General features: G+C 40.3%; 1 protein-coding gene across 1 annotated transcript in view; it reads left to right on the forward strand.

Moving 5' to 3' along the window:
- Positions 1-1,332: 1,332 nt before the first annotated feature.
- SRFBP1 (serum response factor binding protein 1) overlaps positions 1,333-21,936 on the forward strand; it is a 77,433-nt gene continuing 56,829 nt past the window's right edge. Inside the window, exon 1 of the mRNA XM_030003856.2 lies at positions 1,333-1,497. Within this exon, the coding sequence (XP_029859716.1) occupies positions 1,468-1,497 (30 nt within the window). The 5' untranslated portion in view covers positions 1,333-1,467. The remainder of the gene's footprint in view (positions 1,498-21,936) is intronic.

A 21,936-nucleotide genomic window follows, 5' to 3' on the forward strand; every position in this document is an offset into this window, starting at 1 on the left:
AAAAATTACAGCCAAAAGTGATTTAGCTGCAGTTCACTTACAGGAGATGCCCGAGCACTAGTTAGAAATCAAACATTAAAATATAACAAGACCTAAATGCTAGATCCTGCAGACAAAATGCATTACAGAGACAGCTGACAACGGTTGTATTTGTTTAAATAGTCAGACTTCAAAGCAGAATTCCAGGCACAACAGTGCCATCCAGGGGCCAACTAATTGCTGGTGAACGTCCGAAGAATTTCCTGAAACTGATTTTATTCGTATAAACAAAAAGGTTTTATATTTAAAACAATTTCCCCAAATATTTTCAAATATGATCTCAGTTCTTTTGAATACTGCAACAGATAAACAGTAATGTGAAACAAGAACCGATTCATTCTCTAGACATGCTAAGACTTGCTTACATTTAGGCATGAGTTGTGTAAAATCCTGTTTCAGTAAAATAGAAAAATATTTGTAACAATTTAAAACAATTCCTTCTAGCACAATAAACGAAATAATGAGGAAAAGTTCTCATGACACTTTGCCAACTTTTCAGACTGAGATCTCGCAAAGTCCAAAACACATGCTCAGCTCCACTTCACTACAGCTGCCTAAAATTTTAGAGCTGAAGCGTCAGACGACTTCATTTCTGCACAACCCACGCTCTGCCTCCTGCACAAATGGAAAAATCAATCTGAAAACTTTAAAGCCGTTTGAAAATGGAGGCTGGTTTTGTGTCATAGGGAAAAGGAGAAGGGGAGGATATGGCACAAAGTCTAGAAATGCAGCACCGTTCACCGTTTACGCATGCAGCTTTTTTTAGGCTGGTTCTACAACGGCAGCAGCAAGATGAGAGAAGGAAGAATCCCAGAATATTCCTAAGATTATAAACAATTCGGAGGGGCAGGTGTCTCTGCAGTTTAAGGATTCAGATGCGTACACCTTTTTCAGGTCTATGATCAAGCCAGCTGATAATGCAACGCAGCAGCATAAAACGCAAGGCACGAGTGAGGAGTTTCAGGATCAACCTCATGCGAGGCGAGCTCTTTTCCAAGAGCCGCCCCCGAGGCGCCTCAGACGGGTTAGGCTCGGGATCCTCTTCCTGCCCACGCCGCTTATCACCCGCGAGAACCAGAAGAAAACCCTCTTTACCCCCATTTCTGAAGGAAACGAGACTCCGGGCGGGGCATGGGCAGGGGCAGGGGCAGGGGCGCGGCGGGGCCGCCGCCGAGCCAGACGCGCAGGCGTCCCCTGGAAGCCGCGCGGCTGGGGCGGGGCCGGAGGACCGAGGCCTTCAGAGCTGGCCTAGAGAGGCTCTGGCCATTGAGCTTCAGCCTGGAGCGGGCCTGCCCCGGCGCGCGCGGCGCATGCGCGCGGTTTCGCTTCGCGCTGCCTCCGCAGCGGCGTGGGGAGAGCTCGGCGAGGAGGCGGTGGCGGAAGGCCGGGCCGGAGGACGGCGGAGCTCTGCGGGCAGGGGCCGGCGCCATGGCTCCCGTGCTGAACCTCAACAACGAGGTGAGCCACCCGCCCAGGCGTCCTTTGGGGTGGCCGTCGAGGGCGGTTGGGAGGCTTGAGCCGGGGAGGGCCCGGAGGGGCAGGTGGAGGCAGCGGCCGCTGGAGGGGGCCGGGGCACCGGGAGGGCAGGGAAGCGGCAGAGCTGTGCAGCGGCGTGTCACCCTGCGAGCGGGCCAGGCCGGACCCGACCCGACCCGACCCTCCCCTCCCCAGGGCCGGCGTGGCTGCCCGGAGCGGTGGGGGAGGCCCCGGGGCGGCCCCGGCCGCGGCTGTCGCCGTCCCCTTGGGAAACGCTGCGCGCTCTGCTGGCTCTCAGCGAAAGCGCTATGGGATGAAAATAAAGATCTGTCTTGCGAAGATAAACTGCCTTTAGGGGAGTGCTACGCAATTGTCGACACGTGTGCATCGGTTCAACATCCTGTCATTGGGTGTCCTATCATCTTCGTGTCATGTCATGCCTTACTGTGTTTGTGTTCACACTGAAGTTTTGCAGGTGATTCTAGTGGACCTACTTAAGTTTCAGCTGCCTGTCTCCTGGATAGGAAAGATATGATGTTGCCCTATTTTCTTGGGGCCAGAGGGGCTGAGAATGAGAAGTCGGTGGGTTAGAGCTAACTTTTTCCTGTTCTGTAAGAAGTTTTGGTCGTTCACATTTCTTTCAGAATTTTTTCCCACTCTATAGCATGAATTAAATTAGCTAGGTGCATTTCATTTGTGGTAGGTTTTGACTGCACATTTGCAAATCATTGTGTACACTGAGTCTGGCACAACTAAACCAGCCTCTTTAAATTGTTGCTGCAACACCTAAAGAGTAGCTGACAGTTCTGCTGAGCATGTGTTGTATCAGCTTCTGCAGATGGCGTTGTGCCCTTCCAGGATTCCTAGATAATTCACAGTATGGTTAAAATTACTATTTGTCATCAGCAGAACCAAAATGACAGATTATACAAGCATTCTCAGATTGCACTTGTATTTAAAGTAAGTTTTATGTTCTAGGCATATAGTAACTCTTGAGAGAGATTGATTTGCAAGTCAAGAATTTAGTGAGAGGTAGCCTGTTCATCAGAGAAAATGTAGTTTGATACTATGTAAAATACAGGTATCTACTCAGTAATTTATTACAAGCTTTTGGTACTTGCTGTTAACAAATGTAAGGTCAAATGTGAGTGATTTCACATTGAAATACACCAGTGAGTCATCAAAGAAAGAAGAGAGTGTCTCATTTATTGTTGAAGCGGGGATCTTTTTTGAATGATTGAGGTGATGATTCATAGTCTTTCACCAAAGAGATACTCGAATAGCAAGGCATGAAAAAAAGACACATTATTTGACTGAGGAATGCCCAAACAGTTCTTCAGAAAAAGAATTCAGTGAGTTTCTGTACAAAATATTGAAGAATTCTGTAAGGACACTGGGGATGCCGTTCCTTCTTATGGTTCAAACATCACCCTATCCTAAGAGGAAAAGAAAAGTAAGTTCCTAGATTTTCTGGACGTGGAAGCTTTCATCAGAGCTCAGACAAAAAGTAGGCACTCTCTAATAACAGGTCCATCCGAGACATAAGGTAGTACAGTGACTGAAATCCTGGATGCTATCTCATCAAGAAGGATAAGGTCAGCTGGCTAAGAGTAGGATGGAGACCTAGTGTGAACAGATTAAACAACTTTTCCATTTCTACACCTATGCCTTTTCATAAGCATCAGAGCTGTATTAATTACTGTGGTGAGTAATCATAAAATCTGAAATAAATGTTTTCTTTACCAATACCTGGATATCCTCTGTGTATTTATTACTGGGATGCCCTTGTAAGAATGCATTTTACTGGTAAGAAATACTGATCTTCCTCTAATAAAGGTGAAATGGTGGGATTTGAGCATGAATAAAGCAATGATTTTACAAAGTCTAATGTTTTAGACAAACTGTTGGATTTTTCTTGTATATTCTTCCAATTTGCTAAGGGAAAGATTTACTGTAATTACAAAGCAGCTCTACACTATACACCTTTGGCACTCTGCAATCAACCAATGCTAGGGATCATAGAAGTTTCTTCCCCCATTAGGCTATATCAAATAGGTATGATGGTAGTTGTTGCAGAAAGAACTTTGTGACCCTTACATAGCTGATAAACTTGTTTGTCTTAGCTAGATTTACAGTAGTTCTGTGTAAGGCCTTGTAAATTCAGCTGTATTATATTTACGTACTCCATTATTTAATTCTGGCAAAGGCAGGCTTCTGCTATTCATTAATATCATAAACTATAATGGCCTGCTAAATAATGGAGTCTTAAGTAATTCTAGGATGACAGGTTTCAAAATTTTTTTTTACAAATTCATCTTTTTTTTACAGGAAGAACATATAGACTAAGACCAGTGTTTCTCAGTAACATAATTTGGCACCTTTCTTAATGTTAATGGACCTTTATTTTCATTACTTCCTGTTACATGTTTGATACTAGTAACTAACAAAACAAATAGTTATCGATGTCCAAGCACTTCTTTGTTCTGGAGTGTCTACAACATTCCTATAAACTGTATTGTCATAGGTAACAATTGCACAGCATCTGCTTTCTACAGATAAGATATACTTGTTTATCTTATTTCTGAATGGGAAGGGTAATTACTTACCACTTGAGTAGGTAGCTTCAGTTCAGTGTAATTCAATGGCAGGAGTTGTTTTGGTATTACTGTCCTGGTGAAAACAAAAGAACCCTCACACTCTTAATGGGACATTTTGTTAGTACAGTGTAAAAATCAAGCTTTTGGTTCCAGTGTTGTAATGAAGTAGTGTATATGTGTTTTGAAATTAAACGACATTTAATTGGGTGATGATTTAACTTATCACCAAAGAAACTTGGAAGTTGAGTCTTATTACTATGACAATCTAATCCTCCAAGGAAATGAGACAAATTAAGGGGTGTGAGGTGTGTCTCCTTTCTGACAGCTTTTGAATTCATTGGCTAATTTCAGAGAATTTGGAAAGGAGTACAGACCTCAAAAGTTGTTGGGGTTTTTGTTAAATTATCATTTGGTTAAAGAATAGTGCCTCCATGAAGCGACATGCTCCCAACTGTTCTGATCTAATAGGGAACAAAGAATGAAAATGTCATACTGTTTAGGTGACTATATGAATGGGATCTGAAGTTACTGTACAGTGGTAGGGATCCTGGGTGAAAATAAGAGGGAATTGCAGTTGTTGTGATGAGGTGAAATAAGACAGAAAAATATAAGAAATCAGTCATAATTTTTCAGTTATTCACAGAATAATTAGTTTAGACATTCTATTAATAATTTATTTTATTTTTTCATGTAAAGTTGTTTATATCAACGTAACAGCTTCAGAAACTCACGTTATGTCCATGTTAACAAATGGGTATTGTGCCAAAAGTGTATAACTGTTCTTTTTCTTTTTCTCTAATTGCATATATACCTAGATAATAACAGAAAAAAAACAAGATCTTGGCAAAACCCACAGTTAGCAAGGTCCAGTAATTTTAAGAAGCCATCATCTTGCTGCTGGTAAATAACATCATACAGTTTCAGTGTGACTGCACGACTGAAAAATTAAGATTGAAAAGAGTTAAAAAACACAAATGTTTTTGTAATTCAGACGTCCCATTCCTGTACGGGATTACTTCATTTTCATTTCTGTGCCCAAGGAAGAGGTGGGGACTGCGGGGAGGAAGTAAAGACTGCAGAAAGTTAGAACAGAGTTAAACAATGAAGACTAGAGTTTTTGAGAAAGAAGAGGAAAATGCAGTATATCATACCATTTTCTACTCATCATGTTCTTTTATACAAGGGAAAATACAACTTGTAGAATGAAAAAATTCAGTTTTGAAATGGTAATGTATCAACTGCATATGATCATGCTTTTGTAGGGTTTGTATTAAGCCTAATTGATTCTTATCTCGTGTTTAATTTTATAAGCATGCAGGCTGAAGGAATCTTTGTAAAAAACTATTGCTGCGTGTATATGTTTCCTTTTTTAAAAAGCTTTCTAAGAATTTTCAGGTGTCTTGTCCCAGGATAGCTTCCAAAGTTAAACTTTTCTGGGAACATTTGCTAGATGGCAGCACGTTATCATCAACTGCCATGGACAAGGGCAAGTTTAAAGGGAGATAGCTCATGTTTAATGTGAAAAATTGTCATTGTCGATCAGCAATATACAGTAGTACAAAACTGAAGCTTTTGAATGGGAACTAACCCAGATTTGTGTGTTTTCAGAACCCATGCTTCTTAAATTATGTTTTTCTGTTTTTATAGTCATACTCTGCTATCAATATGGTGTGATTACAACAAATACAGTTTTCGCTCTGCTCCGCTTTTTTTATTTATTTATTTTTGAATTAAATTCTGCTTACAACTACCTTAAGGAATTAAGCTGCAGAAAGCCCATGAATCTAATGCAAATGATCTCTCTATGAATCATTTTAAAAATAAGTATTATAGTGTGTATCTACACAAGCACTGTAATGGCTGAAGTTGAATATTAGTAAGGCATCATATTATGTGATGCAAATTTAAATCTCAGAGTTGAGAGTTGTTTCTGTCCATAGGATGTATGAATTGAATTTGCCAAACTTGTTTGGATATGGAAGCTTTGCTATCAGATGAATAGGTGAATTTTTCTCTTAAATTTGTATTTAATAATGAATTGCATGCATCCAAAATAATTTCTCTCTATAAAAATGTTATGGACCTCTTACTGAATTAGAAAAGTTGAGCTTTATTTACAAAGCTATGTTTTTTAGATGGTAAAAGCTGATGTCTCCATAATGCTTGTCATCCACAACTGAAGTGCTCTTTTTTTTTTTTCCTAAAAGGTAGACTCAAGATAAAAAAATATGTCTTCTGAGTAATAGTGTGCACACACATTTTTCAGTCTGCTAAACAAAGTGCAGGTTTAAAAAATGTTATGTAGGGAGCTTAGTAATGAAGCTCAAAGTGGTGGATTCCATTCAGTAGTGGTTTGGGTCCCAATACTTTGTGCTGTGATACTCAGTGTGGCAATAGTCAGGCCCTTTTTTACTCTTTAGATTTAGGACTGACGTCATGACCTCTGAGTTATCTGGACTGCAATTTAGATGAATGACATGTTTAGAAAGAAACCTGGACATTTGGCTAAGGATTTAGACTGGTGTACGGCAAAGTCAGAGATGGATAGCATGGCTGATTATGAAAAAAATCAGACAAAAAGCCATGGGACCTAACCTTACCTTGTGAAGAAAGACTGACATACAGTCTCTGAAAGTCTGAAACTGCATTCTGAGTTGTATCTGTTATTCTGTGAAACTTGCATCTTTTATCACAGTGCACCCAGAAGTAAATGTATAGTTGGAGATGGTTATGTAAAGTCTGGATTGGTCTGGTGTAGCATGGGTACGTGTCATGTTCGTCGTTAGGTGGTCAGACACAGCTAAGATACAAATGTAAATACAAAAACAGTTACTGAAATTGCATTTATACATGCCTTCACTCACAAATTGCTGAAATGCCAAGTACATGCTTTTAGAAATAAATCACTTTTGCTAATCAAAGTTTCTGTATAGCAGTGAAAAAAACCATGGTCTGACTGGGATATCAGGTGGAATTATTAAAGAATGGGAAGGGGGGAATTTGAAGAGGGTCATGCATTCCTCCTGAAACTGAATTGACTTGTATAGCCAGGAACTGCATCATGGTTTTTGTAAGATGCCTTAAATGTGAAAAACCTGATTATTTACCCATGCTAGTCCTTAGTGCATTATATATTTTTGTTGTTGATACAGTAGGTCCAACATGCTTGTATAAATGTCAATTTTAAATTGATCCAAAATGAAATTAACTTGAAGTTTTCTTGTCATTGAATGATTACCATTTTTGCAGAGAAATATTCCATACAAAGTGAGTTTAAGACTTCTCCATAGTATTTACTTGCAGTTACTTAAGATCTTCCTTATTTTCAGCCTTCTTCAGCATTATGACTGCCACATCTCTCAGATGTGATACACCTCACTGTGTTTGCATTAACTTAAGATGACTTCGAGGTTTTGTTTATTAATGACTTTTTTTTTTTTTCCACATTTTAGACTATAGATACTGGGACAGTTTTAACATTGAAAGTCCTTTCATATAAGGCATTTTGTGGAGAATTGCTTTGCTATTCAGTGTGTGGTGTTGCAGACACATGCGGTGTGCCCCCAAAGGAGTGTGATTCTCGGACTGTGGTTTCATGGACAGCTGGACTCACTGCTTCTGAAGCTACGGCTTCTCACTCTCCTTGCTCCTCAAACATTCCAGCCAGATGGTCCAGCCTCCCTCTTCTATGAGCAGAGTAAATTTTTTGCTAGGGTAGTTTACAGCTCCTGATTTAAGGCAGCAGGGTCTTAAAGAGAATGGGAGCAGCAGGAACATAGGACCGGCGGTGAATCGGAGGGTCATGGAGGAGGGATGGAGACGGACTGTCCCCCTTCCACCACAGTGAGCCGTGCAGTTGTCTTGTGGGGCTGGTAGAACTGTGCTGTTCTTCATCTCACTTAAGTGTTTCTCTTTAGGCGGTGGCATTTTTGTGAAATAAGCATAAGATTTGGGGAGGGTGTTCAACCAGCAAAACCTAAAATAGTCAGGATGGTTATATGAAGTGCAGTTTCATTGTCTGGCAGGTGTTTAGGTTAAGGAAATTAACTAGTGATCAAGGCTGTAAGGGCAGGAGAACTGGAGGGTTCAAATAGGAAGCCAAAGGAGCCTTTATATTTGTTTGATCTTGATAATGTCATACAGTGAGTTCATTGGAAAGTAGTTACAAATCAGCATGAAAGAAGAATCTTATAATTTCAGTGTTATACTTAAATAAGTTTGTATTTATTTTTGGAAAATGTGACCAAGGATATATCAAGGGGAAAAAAAAAAACCCTAGTCTCTTACCTGTTGCAAAAGAACTCTTAAAACAAGTTGCAGTCCAGTAATTTTTCAGGAGTTGTATTTCCCACAGTTATCAGAGAAATGAACACTTAGGCCTTCTTTCTTGGGTTTTTTTTAAAATTGCTTTTCACTATCATAAACAAGCTGATGTCAGCATTCAATTTTTTAGTGTATCCAAAAGGCTAGTGTTACCTCGGGAGTGTCATGATATTTTTAAGTGCATTCCTGGACCTTCTTTACCAGTGATAAAAAAGAATCCTAGATGGAAACTTTGAAAATAACAGTGACTGTGTGCTGTAGGTATTACGGTGTTTAAAGCAGTCTGAAATACTGGGCAGCCAGCCCAGTGTGGTGATCCAGGCTTCTCTTTGAAATAAAGTAGCTACCCCCAAAGATCTGGTTTTGTGTGCTATCCCTGGGGCTGTGTGGGAATCTAGGAGTTCCTTTAGGGCAATTTAATATTCCTGTGCACTGACTTTATAGCTACCTAAAGGGGAGTTAAGGCATGAGGTGAGGTATCTGGCCAGGTATCTGGTATTGGACTGAGCTGTGAGATGTCTTGCTGCTCGTAATTCAAAATATCATGCCTTCTTTCAAGGCTTGCCTCTGATGGGGAAAATGCTGCATTTTTTGTTTAATGGCTTAGATGTTAGAAAACTTTCCAGTAGTTGAGAAAGCTGGTGTATCGGTCCCCTCAGTCTGAGATGTGTTGAATCCTGTGATCTCAATGACCAGCAGAGTGCACTCATCACAAATACTAACAAATACTACTGCTGGGCTACTGTTGGGCAAGTAAGGGAGTTTTTATGGGGTGAGGGGAGCCTGGTCATGTATTTCACTGATGGGAGCATTTCCACAGGAAAAGTCCTTGGCAGTGTTCCAAAGGCTGCTTATCCAACAATTAACATAAAATGCATGAGCTCCCTCAGAGGAAATACTGGAACTCAGAACTCTCTAGCCCTGAGGAAATTCTTCTTCCTGGTCTACAGATGAGTTCCCTTTTGCTGTTTTGTCTCTGGCTTATGAGCCTTGTTTGTTCCAGCACCTATCCAGCATGCTGGCCAAGCCACTCGCTTGAAGTAGAAGCATTTGTCCTAGACTCCCTCACATTGAAGAAGGCCTGTAATTTTAGGCTTTTCAGTTCTGGTAAGTGTCCCGACATCTGGACTGTTCCTCAGACGGTGGACACGAGTTCTAGTACTGTTCTCAGCTATCTGACGGTATTATTAAGCTGTATCAGAGAGACACTGTCTCTTGGGTAGCTTAAGTCAGCTTTAGGTTCATCTGTGACCACTTCAGAATTATTCTTAAGGTAAAGTGGTTAGCATTTAGATACTTTGGAAAAAGTACAGGTGCCTAGGATCCTCTGTGGTCAGAACTGAAGCTGTGGCTGAATTCTGGCACTGCTAAGATTTGCATATCCCTGGCTTGCATGTGGTCTTAAATACTTCCTTGAAGCTGGTCATACAGTCTCATATATGTCACTGAAATTGGTCTAAAGTCTTGAAAGGCATATAAACAAGTTATGAGAACTGAGAGTAAATTTCTACACAATTAAAAAACAAATAGCTAATCTTTTCCATCAGTTTATTTCTCAGTATACTGGCAAATCACTACTTTTTTCTGTAAATTACAAGTTTGTGCAAAGTTAGAAAGCAGACAGGACTTTCTTTTTAAACTCTGGAATACTTGGCAGCAGTCATTTTAGCTCTATGGAAATGCATGTAAAAATTCTTGCATTAGTTGTGTTACTAACAATTCTAAGCACAACATTTTCTTGAAGCAGAAGAAAGTTGTGCTAGACTGGGCTTGAATTCTGCTTAAAACAGTTCAAGTGTTAAATTACTGACATTCTTTTACAGACCATGTAAATGTCCTAAGGAAAAGGTCTTTTGAAAGCTTATGAAATTTCCAAACTTATACTCTGTGAGATAGAATTCTGAGGAATTGTGGCTTTTTTTTTTTCCCTAGGAACTGTTCCAGCAGCTGTTTTTAAAGTTTCTAGAGTTGCCACATCATCAGTTATACTAATATTAACAGCAAATTCTCATCTGCTGTTCACACAGATTTTGCTTCAGCACATTACTGAAGCAATTAAACATGGCAAACTATGCAGGTTTTTGCTTCTGGCAGTGTTGTATACAGCCATTATCAAACTACTGTACTTCAGGACAGAAATGAAAACTTTTCCTTAGCTCAAGTGGTTTATATAAAGTGTGTGTGGTAGGCCACGTAGACTAGTAAGATGCTCTCATAAAACAAAACATCTGTGGTTCCTTGGTGTGGTAGTGTACAATAATGAAAAAAACATGCAAACATGGTCATGGGAAACTTTGTAACTTTTATTTTAAAAGAACTGTGAGATACTTGCAGGACACAGTATAGTCTTTTATCAGCTGTAATTTATGGGTATATAGGCATGCATAAAATACAATTTTAAAAAATGGTTCTATTACAGTAAATGTGCTTACTGCTGTCATTGCAGACATCTTTCTGCAACCTTTGCTTTGCTGGGCCTGAAGCTTGCTGCCAAATGAAGAATGAAGCAAGGCTGAAATGGGTGTAGAAGGGAAGGGGTGGTGGTGGGTTTTTTCATAATAGAATTTGGGGTCTTTGGTGGGGGTTGTTCCTAGAAAGAGAATAGTAATCAGTTGTGAATTTATTGCGAATTGCCAATTGGTATGGCAATGATAAAATTCCTTTCAGTTTGTCTTACGCTGTCGAGGTCAGTAGTGAAGAGCAATTAAGGGAAAAGATTTTTAGTTAGGGTTTTCAGCACAAAAATAGCCAGCTACTAAGTTCAGTGACTTTTTTGATTGTCATTTAAATCGCGTAAGAGAAAGGGATTTTAAATTCTTGTGCTGATTTTATATGAAAAAAATTACCATTACATTATTTCCATTGCAAAGATGAGTCAGGGATACATGTTTGTTCATATGGCATTAATACCAATTGAAGTGTGTGTGTGTATAAATATATTCAAAACTAACCCCTTAGAATGTAAATCAATTATCATTTTTTTAGAATGCAAATATTCTGTTCATTTTTATTCTGGTGTATTTTCTGTTCTGCAGTCACCTGACTTAGAGGCATGCTTTTCTATTCTGTAATTTTTGTGTTGAGTAAACAGGTCAAAATTGGGTTCAGCAGAATATTTGCATAATAGCTGTTAGAGAACTTCCCTTTCAATCACCAGTAAGCTTGATACTGAGATTTCTATGACACCAAATATAAACTAGGGGCTCTAATTCACAAATTGTAAGTTTTGAGTGTACTATCTAGAGATCTGATTGGATTCGTACAGTTGTGTTGGAAACTAGTTTATTGTATGTTTGTAGACTTGTTTAAATTATTTTTATCTGTGGTCAAGCAAACATTGAATTAGACAACTATGAATTTAAGATATTATTGTACAGCAGCTTGGTAGGGTGACAAGTTAGATTGCAAGGTCTTTAAGACAGATACAGTGTGAAAGAGTTCAGTCTCAAAAATTTATTACCCTTAGTAGGAGCAGAAATGAGTAATATTCCAGTAGGAGCAGGAAGGAGCTCAGTGAGGAGTAAAATGTGAGGGACTTTTTGTTTCCCGTTTTTAATGAGTCAAATGTTGGAATTAGGGATGTCTTCCTCCTAAAAGATATGTGTGTAAGGTGCAAATGTAAGTAGTGAATCTGGAATAGCTCTTTCTTTGGAAGCTATTTTAGAAAAAGAGTGCCATCTTATGATTTGGCTTACTCAGTTTCCAAATAACTCTAATAAAGAGAACAGGCCAGTCTCAAATAAAAGTCTCCAAACATGCTTTAAAATGGTTATAAAATTGTGTTTATTCCTTCATTATTTCTGTTCTTTATTTTTCTTCTGCAGTTCAGTAGTTCTTAGCTCATTTCTCTAGATTCTGACCTTGATAATTTCAACAGAGAATGAAAACTAGCCAGAAAAATAAAATTGACAATAGAAAACAAAACTTAATCCTCAGGATATAACTCGTAGTACTCTTTAAACTAAAAATATTGAAATTAAATTTATTGTGTCTTGAAAGTAAGTGTTCACAAGAAGGCCCAACCCTTTTAAAGAAAACAAATTATTTAAAGCTAATGGTGGAGCAGGGCAATCAGAAATGAGATTTTTGCATAAGCAATACATACAGTGTATCACTGGCATAGAGCTACCAGTAAATGCTGAGTATGGATATCTGAATCTCTAAGTGGTTAGGGAACGTTTTCCATTAAATTTGTAGCCATTATGATATGTCATATGGTACCTCAAAAATTTTACTGTGATGACAGGCTATCTTCATTGTTTTCAGAATCAGCTATACCCTTGGGATCCACGCAGGAGTACTGAGGGACCTGGTGGAAGTGCTCACGGAGCCCCTTTCAAGCATTTGTCAGCAGTCCTGGCTAACTGGGCAGGTCGCAGTTGACTGGAAGTTAGCGAATGTGATGCCCATCTACAAGAAGGGCAGGAAGGAGGATCTGGGGAAGTACAAGCCTGTCAGTCCGACCTTGGTGCCAGGGAAGGTTATGGAGCAGATCATCTTGAGTGCCATCACGTGGCACATACGGGACAACCAGGTGATCAGGCCCAGTCAGCATGGGTTTATGAGAGGCAGGTCCTGCTTGACTAACCTGCTCCCCTTCTATGATAAGGTGACCCATTTAGTGGATGAGGGAAAGGCTGTGGATGTTGTCTACCTAGACTTTAGTAAGGCCTTTGACACCGTTTCCCACAGCATTCTCCTGGAAAAACTGGCTGCCCACGGCTTGGATGGGTGTACTCTCTGCTGGTTAAAAAAACTGGCTGGATGGACGAGCCCAGAGAGTTGTGGTGAATGGAGTTAAATCCAGTTGGTGGCCGGTCACAAGTGGTGTTCCCCAGGGCTCAGTATTAGGGCCAGTTCTGTTTAATAACTTTATCAACTGTCTGGATGAGGGGATCAAGTGCACCCTCAGTCACTGTGCAGATGACACCAAGTTGGGCGGGAGCATTGATCTGCTTGAGGGAACGAAGGCTCTACAGAGGGATCTGGACAGGCTGGATCCATGGGCCAAGGCCAACTGTACGAGGTTCAACAAGGCCAAGTGCCGGGTCCTGGACGTGGGTCACAGCAACCCCATGCAGCGCTGCAGGCTTGGGGAAGAGTGGCTGGAAAGCTGCCTGGCAGAGAAAGACCTGGGGGTGCTGGTTGACAGCCGGCTGAATATGAGCCAGCAGTGTGCACAGGTGGCCAAGAAGGCCAATAGCATCCTAGCCTGTATCAGAAATAGTGTGGCCAGCAGGAGCAGGGAGGTGATTGTTCCCCTGTACTCGGCACTGGTGAGGCCGCACCTCAAGTGCTGTGTTCAGTTTTGGGCTCCTCACTACAGGAAAGACATTGAGGTGCTGGAGCGTGTCCAGAGAAGGGCAACCAAGTTGGTGAGGGGCCTGGAGCACAAGTCCTGTGAGGAGCAGCTGAGGGAACTGGGGCTGTTCAGTCTGGAGAAAAGGAGGCTGAGGGGACACCTTATCACTCTCTACAACTACCTGAAAGGAGGTTGTAGCGAGGTGGGTGCTGGTATCTTCTCCCAAGTAACAAGTGATAGGATGAGAGGAAATGGCTCCAAGTTGCACCAGGGGAGGTTTAGGTTAGATATTACAAAAAATTTCTTCACTGAAAGGGTTGTCAAGCACTGGAACAGGCTGCCCAGGCAGTGGTGGAGTCACCACCCCTGGAGGTGTTTAAAAGATGTGTAGATGTGGTGCTTAGGGACATGGTGTAGTGGTGGGACTTGGCAGTGCTAGGTTAATGGTTAGACGTGGTTATCTTAAGCGTCTTTCCAACCTAAATGATTCTACAATTCCTCTTTGCTGTTTTATGAGAGCACATCAGAATAAGTCTGAGGTCATGTACAGATAATGCTAATGTAGGAAGGAATGGGTGAATAGAGACTGGTTGCATGAGAGGCTGGTAAGAACTGTTTTTAATAGCAGCTGGTTCAAAGGAATGAATAAGGGATTTCATCCAGAAGCAAAAATCATTGAGGGACTGCTGCAAAGGAAATGAGTTGCGTAGGAGCAGGAGAGCATAACTGACACTTAGTTGCACAATAAAATAGGAGTTCCAGGCAATATAAAGCAAAAGGGCAGTTAAGTGATTGCTTGCTTGTGGAGCAGTTCAGAAATAATGAGAATGATAGAAGAAGGAAGGGAAGAGAGAGATAGCTGGTAATTTTTTAAGTATTGCAACAGTCAAAAATGATAGGTGGGTGATGCGGTGTGTTGAACGAGAGGAAGTAGGGTGAGGAATGAGGAGAGCTCATAAGGAAAGGAGACATGTTTGGTATGAAAAAGCTGGAGACTGAAGAAGAAAGCAGCAAGCTTTAGAAGAAGGGAATCACCCAACAGAACTGGCACTTAGTGTGGGAGAGAAGTTCTAAATGGCTGGACAATAAACGTACCATACCTAAAATAGATGGGTAATGTGAGAGCCCTTGTTCTGTTACAAAAAAGAAGGTTTTGCAGGAACCTTCAAGCACTGTTCTAAGTTGTTAGTAACTAATACTGGGATAGTTACACAACCTCTTGTGGATCTGGTGTCTTGGCAGCTGCCTGGTGGAGAACTAATTGCTTGAAGGTATAGTTTTTAAACAAAAGAATAGTGTCTGTCAGACATCTGGCAGGGATATTTTAAGTTCTTTATTCCTTCTACTTTTCATACTTGTCCTTTTCCCCAGTTTCTATTTTATGTCATGAAGAAACTTCCAGGAAGAGTGCAGATTATTAGATTTTTTTCTTTTTTTTTTTTTTTCAAACACTGACTTTCCCATGTGTTTGTGTTTATGAAAAATTCTGATAATTAAAATGTGGGGTTTTTTTTTAATCTGTTCTCAGGGAAGAACACTAACTGATGTAGCAAGGTAATTCTCCAGGTAATTCTTCCTGTCCTTTCAAAAAGACTGAAAAGTATGTTATATGGTAGTGCTGTTAAAATACCTCACTTCTTAAGACTTTTTTGGCCTAATCTGTAATTGCTGTGTGAGATAAAGAGTTCCCACAAAAAGACAAGTCATAGAGACATGAATAACAGAAGTCACCTTAATGGAAGAGCAGGTTTTTTGTGGGAAGTAGTATACTGTTTCAGAGTCTGACAGGCCAATAATATTGAAGAACATTTGAAGCCAACAGAAGCTCATCTCACATTCTGGTGATTTTAGTAGTCTTTGACAGAGGCTGAGTATTCATCCTGTTTGAGTAAGTCAGAAAAATCTGTGATGCAAATCTGGATTTCCCTTACATCAGTTGTTATCAGTGTGGTCCCTGAAGCCATGGCTTTTGACCATCACTGGTCTACCCTAGGTCTGAAGAGGGGTTGTGCTCATTGGATGTGTTGTGATATGTGTATTTTATGTGCATGCTAGTGGCCTTGTGCTAGGGCACATGAAAAACCTTGTGCTGGACTTTATAGTCCGTTAGTAGAAGTCTGAAATCTGCTTTTGTTAGCATTTTTTAAATAAGGAATAGACAAGAGTTTTTGTAAGAAGGTATGCAAAGGTACAAAATATTTTGAAAGTGGAAAACTATGTACACATCTTTTCTGTTCTTTCCCTGTTTTCTTGTTCTTTCATTTCTTTTTTTAATAGAGGATTTCTTCCTTTGAAAACATGAATGTGAAATCCTTATTACATGTTTATCACCACAGCTTTTTTTTTTCCAGGCATAGAAAAAAGTGCTTATGATTTTTTCTTTTCCCTCCCTAGAACTTCACTCACTGTAACTTTTATTTGATCATTTTATTGGACTAGACATCATTCCTTGCTTTCCTTATACTCCCTCATTCCATCATGTACCTCTCTACTTATCTTCTGTGTGATGGTTTTCGTTATGATCTTGTGACGCTGGTTATATAGATACTTTTTTTTTCCAGTCTAAACTTTACAAGTGTCATATTTGAGCATCAGACAAGGAAGTAGGAACTCTTGGGAGTTACACATTAGTGACAGGAGAAAATTTTATTCTTAGTTTAAAGTATACTTGCACAACAGAAATTCCTTTGGCTTGTGAAGATAGTGTAGCCTGGGGAGAACTGCTTATTCCTCCAACATGCATCAGCACTGGTGATACTTACTCATATGATGAAAATTAGCTTTAACTGTTGCAAGATTTAACTTGAGGTGGTGTTTGCTTCTGTCCAAAAATTAATTAAACTTAATTAAGCTCAATATTGACTTTCACTTCAGCAGCAGGAGTTGATAGTTGAGACCTTCCCATGTTTTGATGGGAGTTTTCACATACCTAAAGAACCTTCCTGCCTTTTGGTTTCCTATGCTTATTCCTCTTCCATGTATGGACAGGGACAAACTTAACTGAGGAGGAGTTTGAAGAAAAGTAGTTTAGATTTTTAAAAAAAGTTGGGGTTTTTTTTTAGCATAGTAAGATCAGTTACTTTTAATTTTTCACAAAAACAGGTTATACAAATACTTTATAGACATTCTAAAAATGGTGGTATTTAGTTCATTTTTTTTATCCTTCAGATTTATAGAGAAACTGGGAAATTATTTAATAGGTATTTCTCCAACTTGATCACTCCTCAGCTGATGCTGAGTTTTGTTTTATTTAATGAACTTGAAACTGTTTTTCCTTTATGATTCCTTTATGCCTTCATAACAACAACTACATAGTGACACTGAAACAGAAATTTTGAAGTGGATGAGTCTTAGTACAAAATGAGCGGTTGTGTTGAATGACAGATTCACAGAAATAATGCATTTTCTGGTAATACTAAGATACGAGTTTTTGGCAAATATTGTGCTGCTATAATGTTGCACAGACTTCCCATTCTTTCCCTGTTTTCTTAGCATGTGAGACTAGTGTAAGCTGAAGGTCAAAAGGTCAAAACCATCAGTCCAAAGAACATGGTAAGAATAAAACATACTGTATGTTCAAGTTGCAGAACCAATGATACCTGACGTCTTACAGCTTTGAGTCCAGTATTCCTTAAAACTTCATACCAGTATCCTCAGTTATTCCTCTGTCTCTGTAGTTTTTCAGTCTATTATCCTTGGAGTTGCTCCTTTTGAGCGCTAATCAGTAACTAGTTATGGCCTGTGTTTCCCACCTGTTTGGCTGATCGGGAGATGTGACTGGTGTTCTGTGGCTGGTTCAGAGCCAGATGTGCTGGCGAATGAGTGTGCATGTACTAATTGGCAGCAAAAATGAAGAAGATTTGAATTCTGCTTGTGTATTTCTTCTATGCTAGGCATGCTAATTTTAGTCTTTATCTCCTACTTGGCTACCAGTTTTTACAAAATGTGTAGGAGCTCTGGCCTGTGCTAATTTGTCAAACTTGGTTTCTGTTTAGTAAGCCCGGAAGTTACTGGGGAGGGGTACTGACAGGCAAACAATGTGCTGACAAACTTAATTTCCTCAGAAACCAGGTTAACAAATTTAATTTGAGAATACACAGTTTTAATGTTCCACTCTTTCAGGATAGCTGAGAAAAGTTGTAATGTATTGGCTCTCAGGACTCTTGAGGTTTTCTCTGGTGAATTAGGAGGCCAGTACCACCATCGCTTTGCAAAAATGATCATTAATTAAACTCAATTGGAAATGCTGAGCAGCAAACAAATTTTGAAAATCTAAATTTTGAAACAAAGTTGAGAAGGTGGGACTTATAAGATGATGTGAACACAGTATGTTTAAAATGTAGGATAGATTATGCTTTCCTTCATTTTTTTTGAGCATGTAAATAGTTTATCATAACACTAGTGTTACATAAAATTAGCTATACAAATCGATGTAATGTTTAAAGAACTAAAAGTCTAAACTATTAAAAATCAAAATTATACATAGAAGAGTCAGCTTGGCTGGCAGTCTTCAGAATTTCCATCTTAAGCTTTGAGTCAGCTCAGGTGCTGATTCTCTGCTTGCTTTTAAAGCCTATCATAAGCTGTGCCACCTTTCTGGATGCAAGTAATTGCTTTCAGTGAATGTTGTACAAAGCCCTTCCAAAATAAATGAATGCATGAATAATATGAGATCAGTTCTACCAGTGCAAAAAGAAGGGGCAGCATGCATTCTTGTATGGCTAATTGGCATACAACTGCCACCCTCCCTATTGCCCCATTCCCATTCCATCTCTAATTAGTACCCTACCTCAGCAGACTGATCTTACAGCTGGAGCTGAGCAGCTTTGTTGTGGTTCAAAAATTAATCTTGATGTTTTACTTAATGACAAAGCACACTTGCATGCTAATCTGAGTGAGACAGTATGACAGTTGACCTGTTGACTGTTTGGCCATAGGATATTGGAGGCCTGTTGATGAGGGATGGATGATCCACGAATGCTGAAGTCATGTAGTTCCTTGAAAGTGAACTGTAGCATGCAAAGAACAACTGGTTGGCCAGAAGAATGGTATGAGGTTGCTTGAAATGCACATCTAATCATGTGCAATTTACTAGCCTGTTATTTTGAACTTCACGAGGTTCGACAAGGCTAAGTGCAAGGTCCTGCACCTGGGTCAGGGCAAGCCCCAGTATCAGTACGGACTGGGGGATGAGGGGATTGAGAGCAGCCCTGCGGAGAAGGAGATACTGGTGGATGAAGAACTGGACATGAACTGGCAATGTGCGCTCACAGTCCAGAAAGCCAACTGTATCCTGGGCTGCATCAAAAGAAGTGTGGCCAGCAGGTTGAGGGAGGTGGCTCTGCCCCTCTACTCCGCTCTGGTGAGACCCCACCTGGAGTACTACGTCCAGCTCTGGGGTCCTCAGCACAGGAAAGCCACGGACCTGTTGCAGCAGGTCCAGAGGAGCACCACAAAAATGATCAGAGGGCTGGAACACCTCTCTTGTGAAGAAAGGCTGAGAGTTGGGGTTGTTTAGCCTGGAGAAGAGAAGCTCTGGGGAGACCTTATTGCAGCCTTTCAATACTTAAAGGGGGCTTATAGGGAAAATGGGGACAGAATTTTTAGTAGGGCCTGTAGCAATAGGACAAGGGGTAATGGTTTTAAACTGAAAGAGGGTAGATTTAGGTTGGACGTAAGGAAGAAATTTTCTATGATGAGTGTGGTGAAACACTGGAAGTGGTTGCCCAGAGAGGTGGTAGATGCCCTATCCCTGGAAACATTCAGGGTCAGGCTGGACGGGGCTCTGAGCAATGTGCTCTAGTTGAAGTCCCTGCTTATTGCAGGGGGGTTGGACTAGGTGACCTCTAAAGGTCCCTTCCAACCTGAACTATTCTATGATTTTATGAATATTCAACAGTCAGGTGCTGTGTGGAGGTAAACGTAAATGAGGGAAGGTAGAGAAGAATATAAGGGAAACAGCGCTGTGTTTACAGTTTGCCAAAGTTTATTCACTCTCTTGGCATTGCCCTCTTGTAAACATTTCTACAATGCACTTTTTCAAGTGACTGATACCCCATGACTGAGACAATCAAACTGAGGTAGAATAAGGGAAGATGATTTGATGCACTGGTTTGTCCTTCCAGCTGAACTGCCAACTGGTTGTTCTGCTGCTGCTTTTCTTGCAAGATGGAGTGATATTTATTCAGATGCTTCAGTTTTACATTTTGTTGCAAAGGGTTTGGTACTTAATAGACATCTTGCTGGCTTATGTAGCAAGGAGTCTTGCATCTCTTAGTTCTGTCAGACAAACCCATCCCGTGATGTTTTGGGGCTTTTACAGATGGACTGAATTTAGCTTGCATTTAAAGCACTTGCTGATCTGGTACCAGGCAGTCAGAAGAGAGAGTTCTGGCTCCTTGCTGGTGGTTAGGCTAATACTGTGGTTCATGAACTGTGGTAAGCGAAAGGGTGGTGAGTGCCTAACAGCATTACTCGGGCTCATTTTTAGATAAAAGGAGGTTAATCTTTTAAAACTATACATTAACCTCAGTCATGTTGTATTTTTAAAATATCCTTAGAACAGGGTTATAAGTTTGTAAACCTCTTTTGACTGTCTCTTTTTAACAACTGTGCAGTTTCTGCAGAAATGTGCCTATCTTACTTGAAGCGGAAGAAGACGAAGTAGCAACATGACACTGCATCTTTAAAGGAGAAGAAACACCTAAAAAAAAGAATAACAATTCCAAGACAAAGCAATCACACCACCACCCCACCCCCCAGTTAATAGTAGAAACACTGTTGCTGCATTTCTGACTTGGTTATGTGAAAGGTGTCATACCCAGTTTTGCCACAATTTTCATTTCACGATAGCAGTTCAACTTTACACGTTTGGATAATGTTTGTGATTTGTATAATTAATGCAAAAAATTACACAGATTGTTTATGAGTCAGTATAGTTAAGGTATAGTGTTATGCTTCAGATTATGCTAGGAATGTAGAGATTCATAATGTTGCCATGGGAGGAGTGTTCTGTTTTTCATCTGCTTTTAAACAGTTTGCCATTTGAAGAGAAAAGGGGAAAAACCCCTCACCACTTATTGTTTATTCATGTGTGTTCATCCTGATAATTCTTACATCACTACTGTAGCTTCTGCTATTAACTGTCTTCCTGTGAAATCAAAGAATAAGGGGGTGTGAAATTCACATGTGGCTTCTAGCTAGAGCTCTCGTCTAATTAAGAAATCCATTGATTTGAGCTTGGCTGTGTTGACTGCCTTGATCACATTGCCCTGCAACATTCCATGGAAATATTGTTAGCAGAGTGCTAGCTGGGGGTTTTCAAACTCATGTCCAGCTGATCAATTAAATACAGGGTTAGAAATCACCTTGAGGTAGTCCTCTGGTTTGGAAGACTTGTTTAATTTTTATTTCCATGTGGTGACCTATGCACCGATTTATGTAATATAGCATCTTTGGGCTAGTTTATCATGGTTGTTTCTTATCTGGACATTTAGAACTACTGCTGTTTGTTTAGGGTTTAGAAACATGTCTAGCCAGCTCATGATCCTGTTTTGGACTTGAGAGCTCAAATGCTTTCTGAAGTACTACATAAAGCCTGACTCTATACAGTGAGACACTGACTTTGAAGCAGTAAATCCATTAAATTTTGGTCTCTGGCAACAAACAAGTAATTCTAGAATAGCCTTACTCCCTCCCAACTATCTGAGTTATTCGGAATTGCTTTTCAAAACCTTTAGATGAAAGTGATCTTTGCTAGCAGTCTGAGTACTCATTGTGGTTTCCACTTGGAGAAATTATGCTAGAAATGACAACTGTTCTCCATGCAGGAGGAAATACGGTGCTGTATTAAAAAAAGAAACTCGTATTTCAGTGCTTCGGTTGAGAAAGTACAAAGAAAGCAGCATGGACAGACGGTGGAGGAAGTGTTTGACAGTAACTCACAAGGAGTGTGTGCGTTACTTTTCCCATGAGAAAGGCGGAAACATGCCCAAGTGGGCAGTGTGCTTTTTCCCATTCGTCTTTAGCACCCCCCCTCAGGAACCTGATGGGGTGAGTGCCCAGAGGCCTGAGAGGCTGCGGGTGTTTTGCTTTGCAGGTTGCCTCTGGCTAGTGATAGCGCTTCTGCCTGCTTTGGGCAGGAGGGTGCTATATTTTAATCCAGAAAAAGTTGCCTCGTGTTTCATGAACTTGTCTACA

Source organism: Aquila chrysaetos, chromosome Z, assembly GCF_900496995.4.
Source record: "Aquila chrysaetos chrysaetos chromosome Z, bAquChr1.4, whole genome shotgun sequence".
Taxonomy (NCBI): domain Eukaryota; kingdom Metazoa; phylum Chordata; class Aves; order Accipitriformes; family Accipitridae; genus Aquila; species Aquila chrysaetos.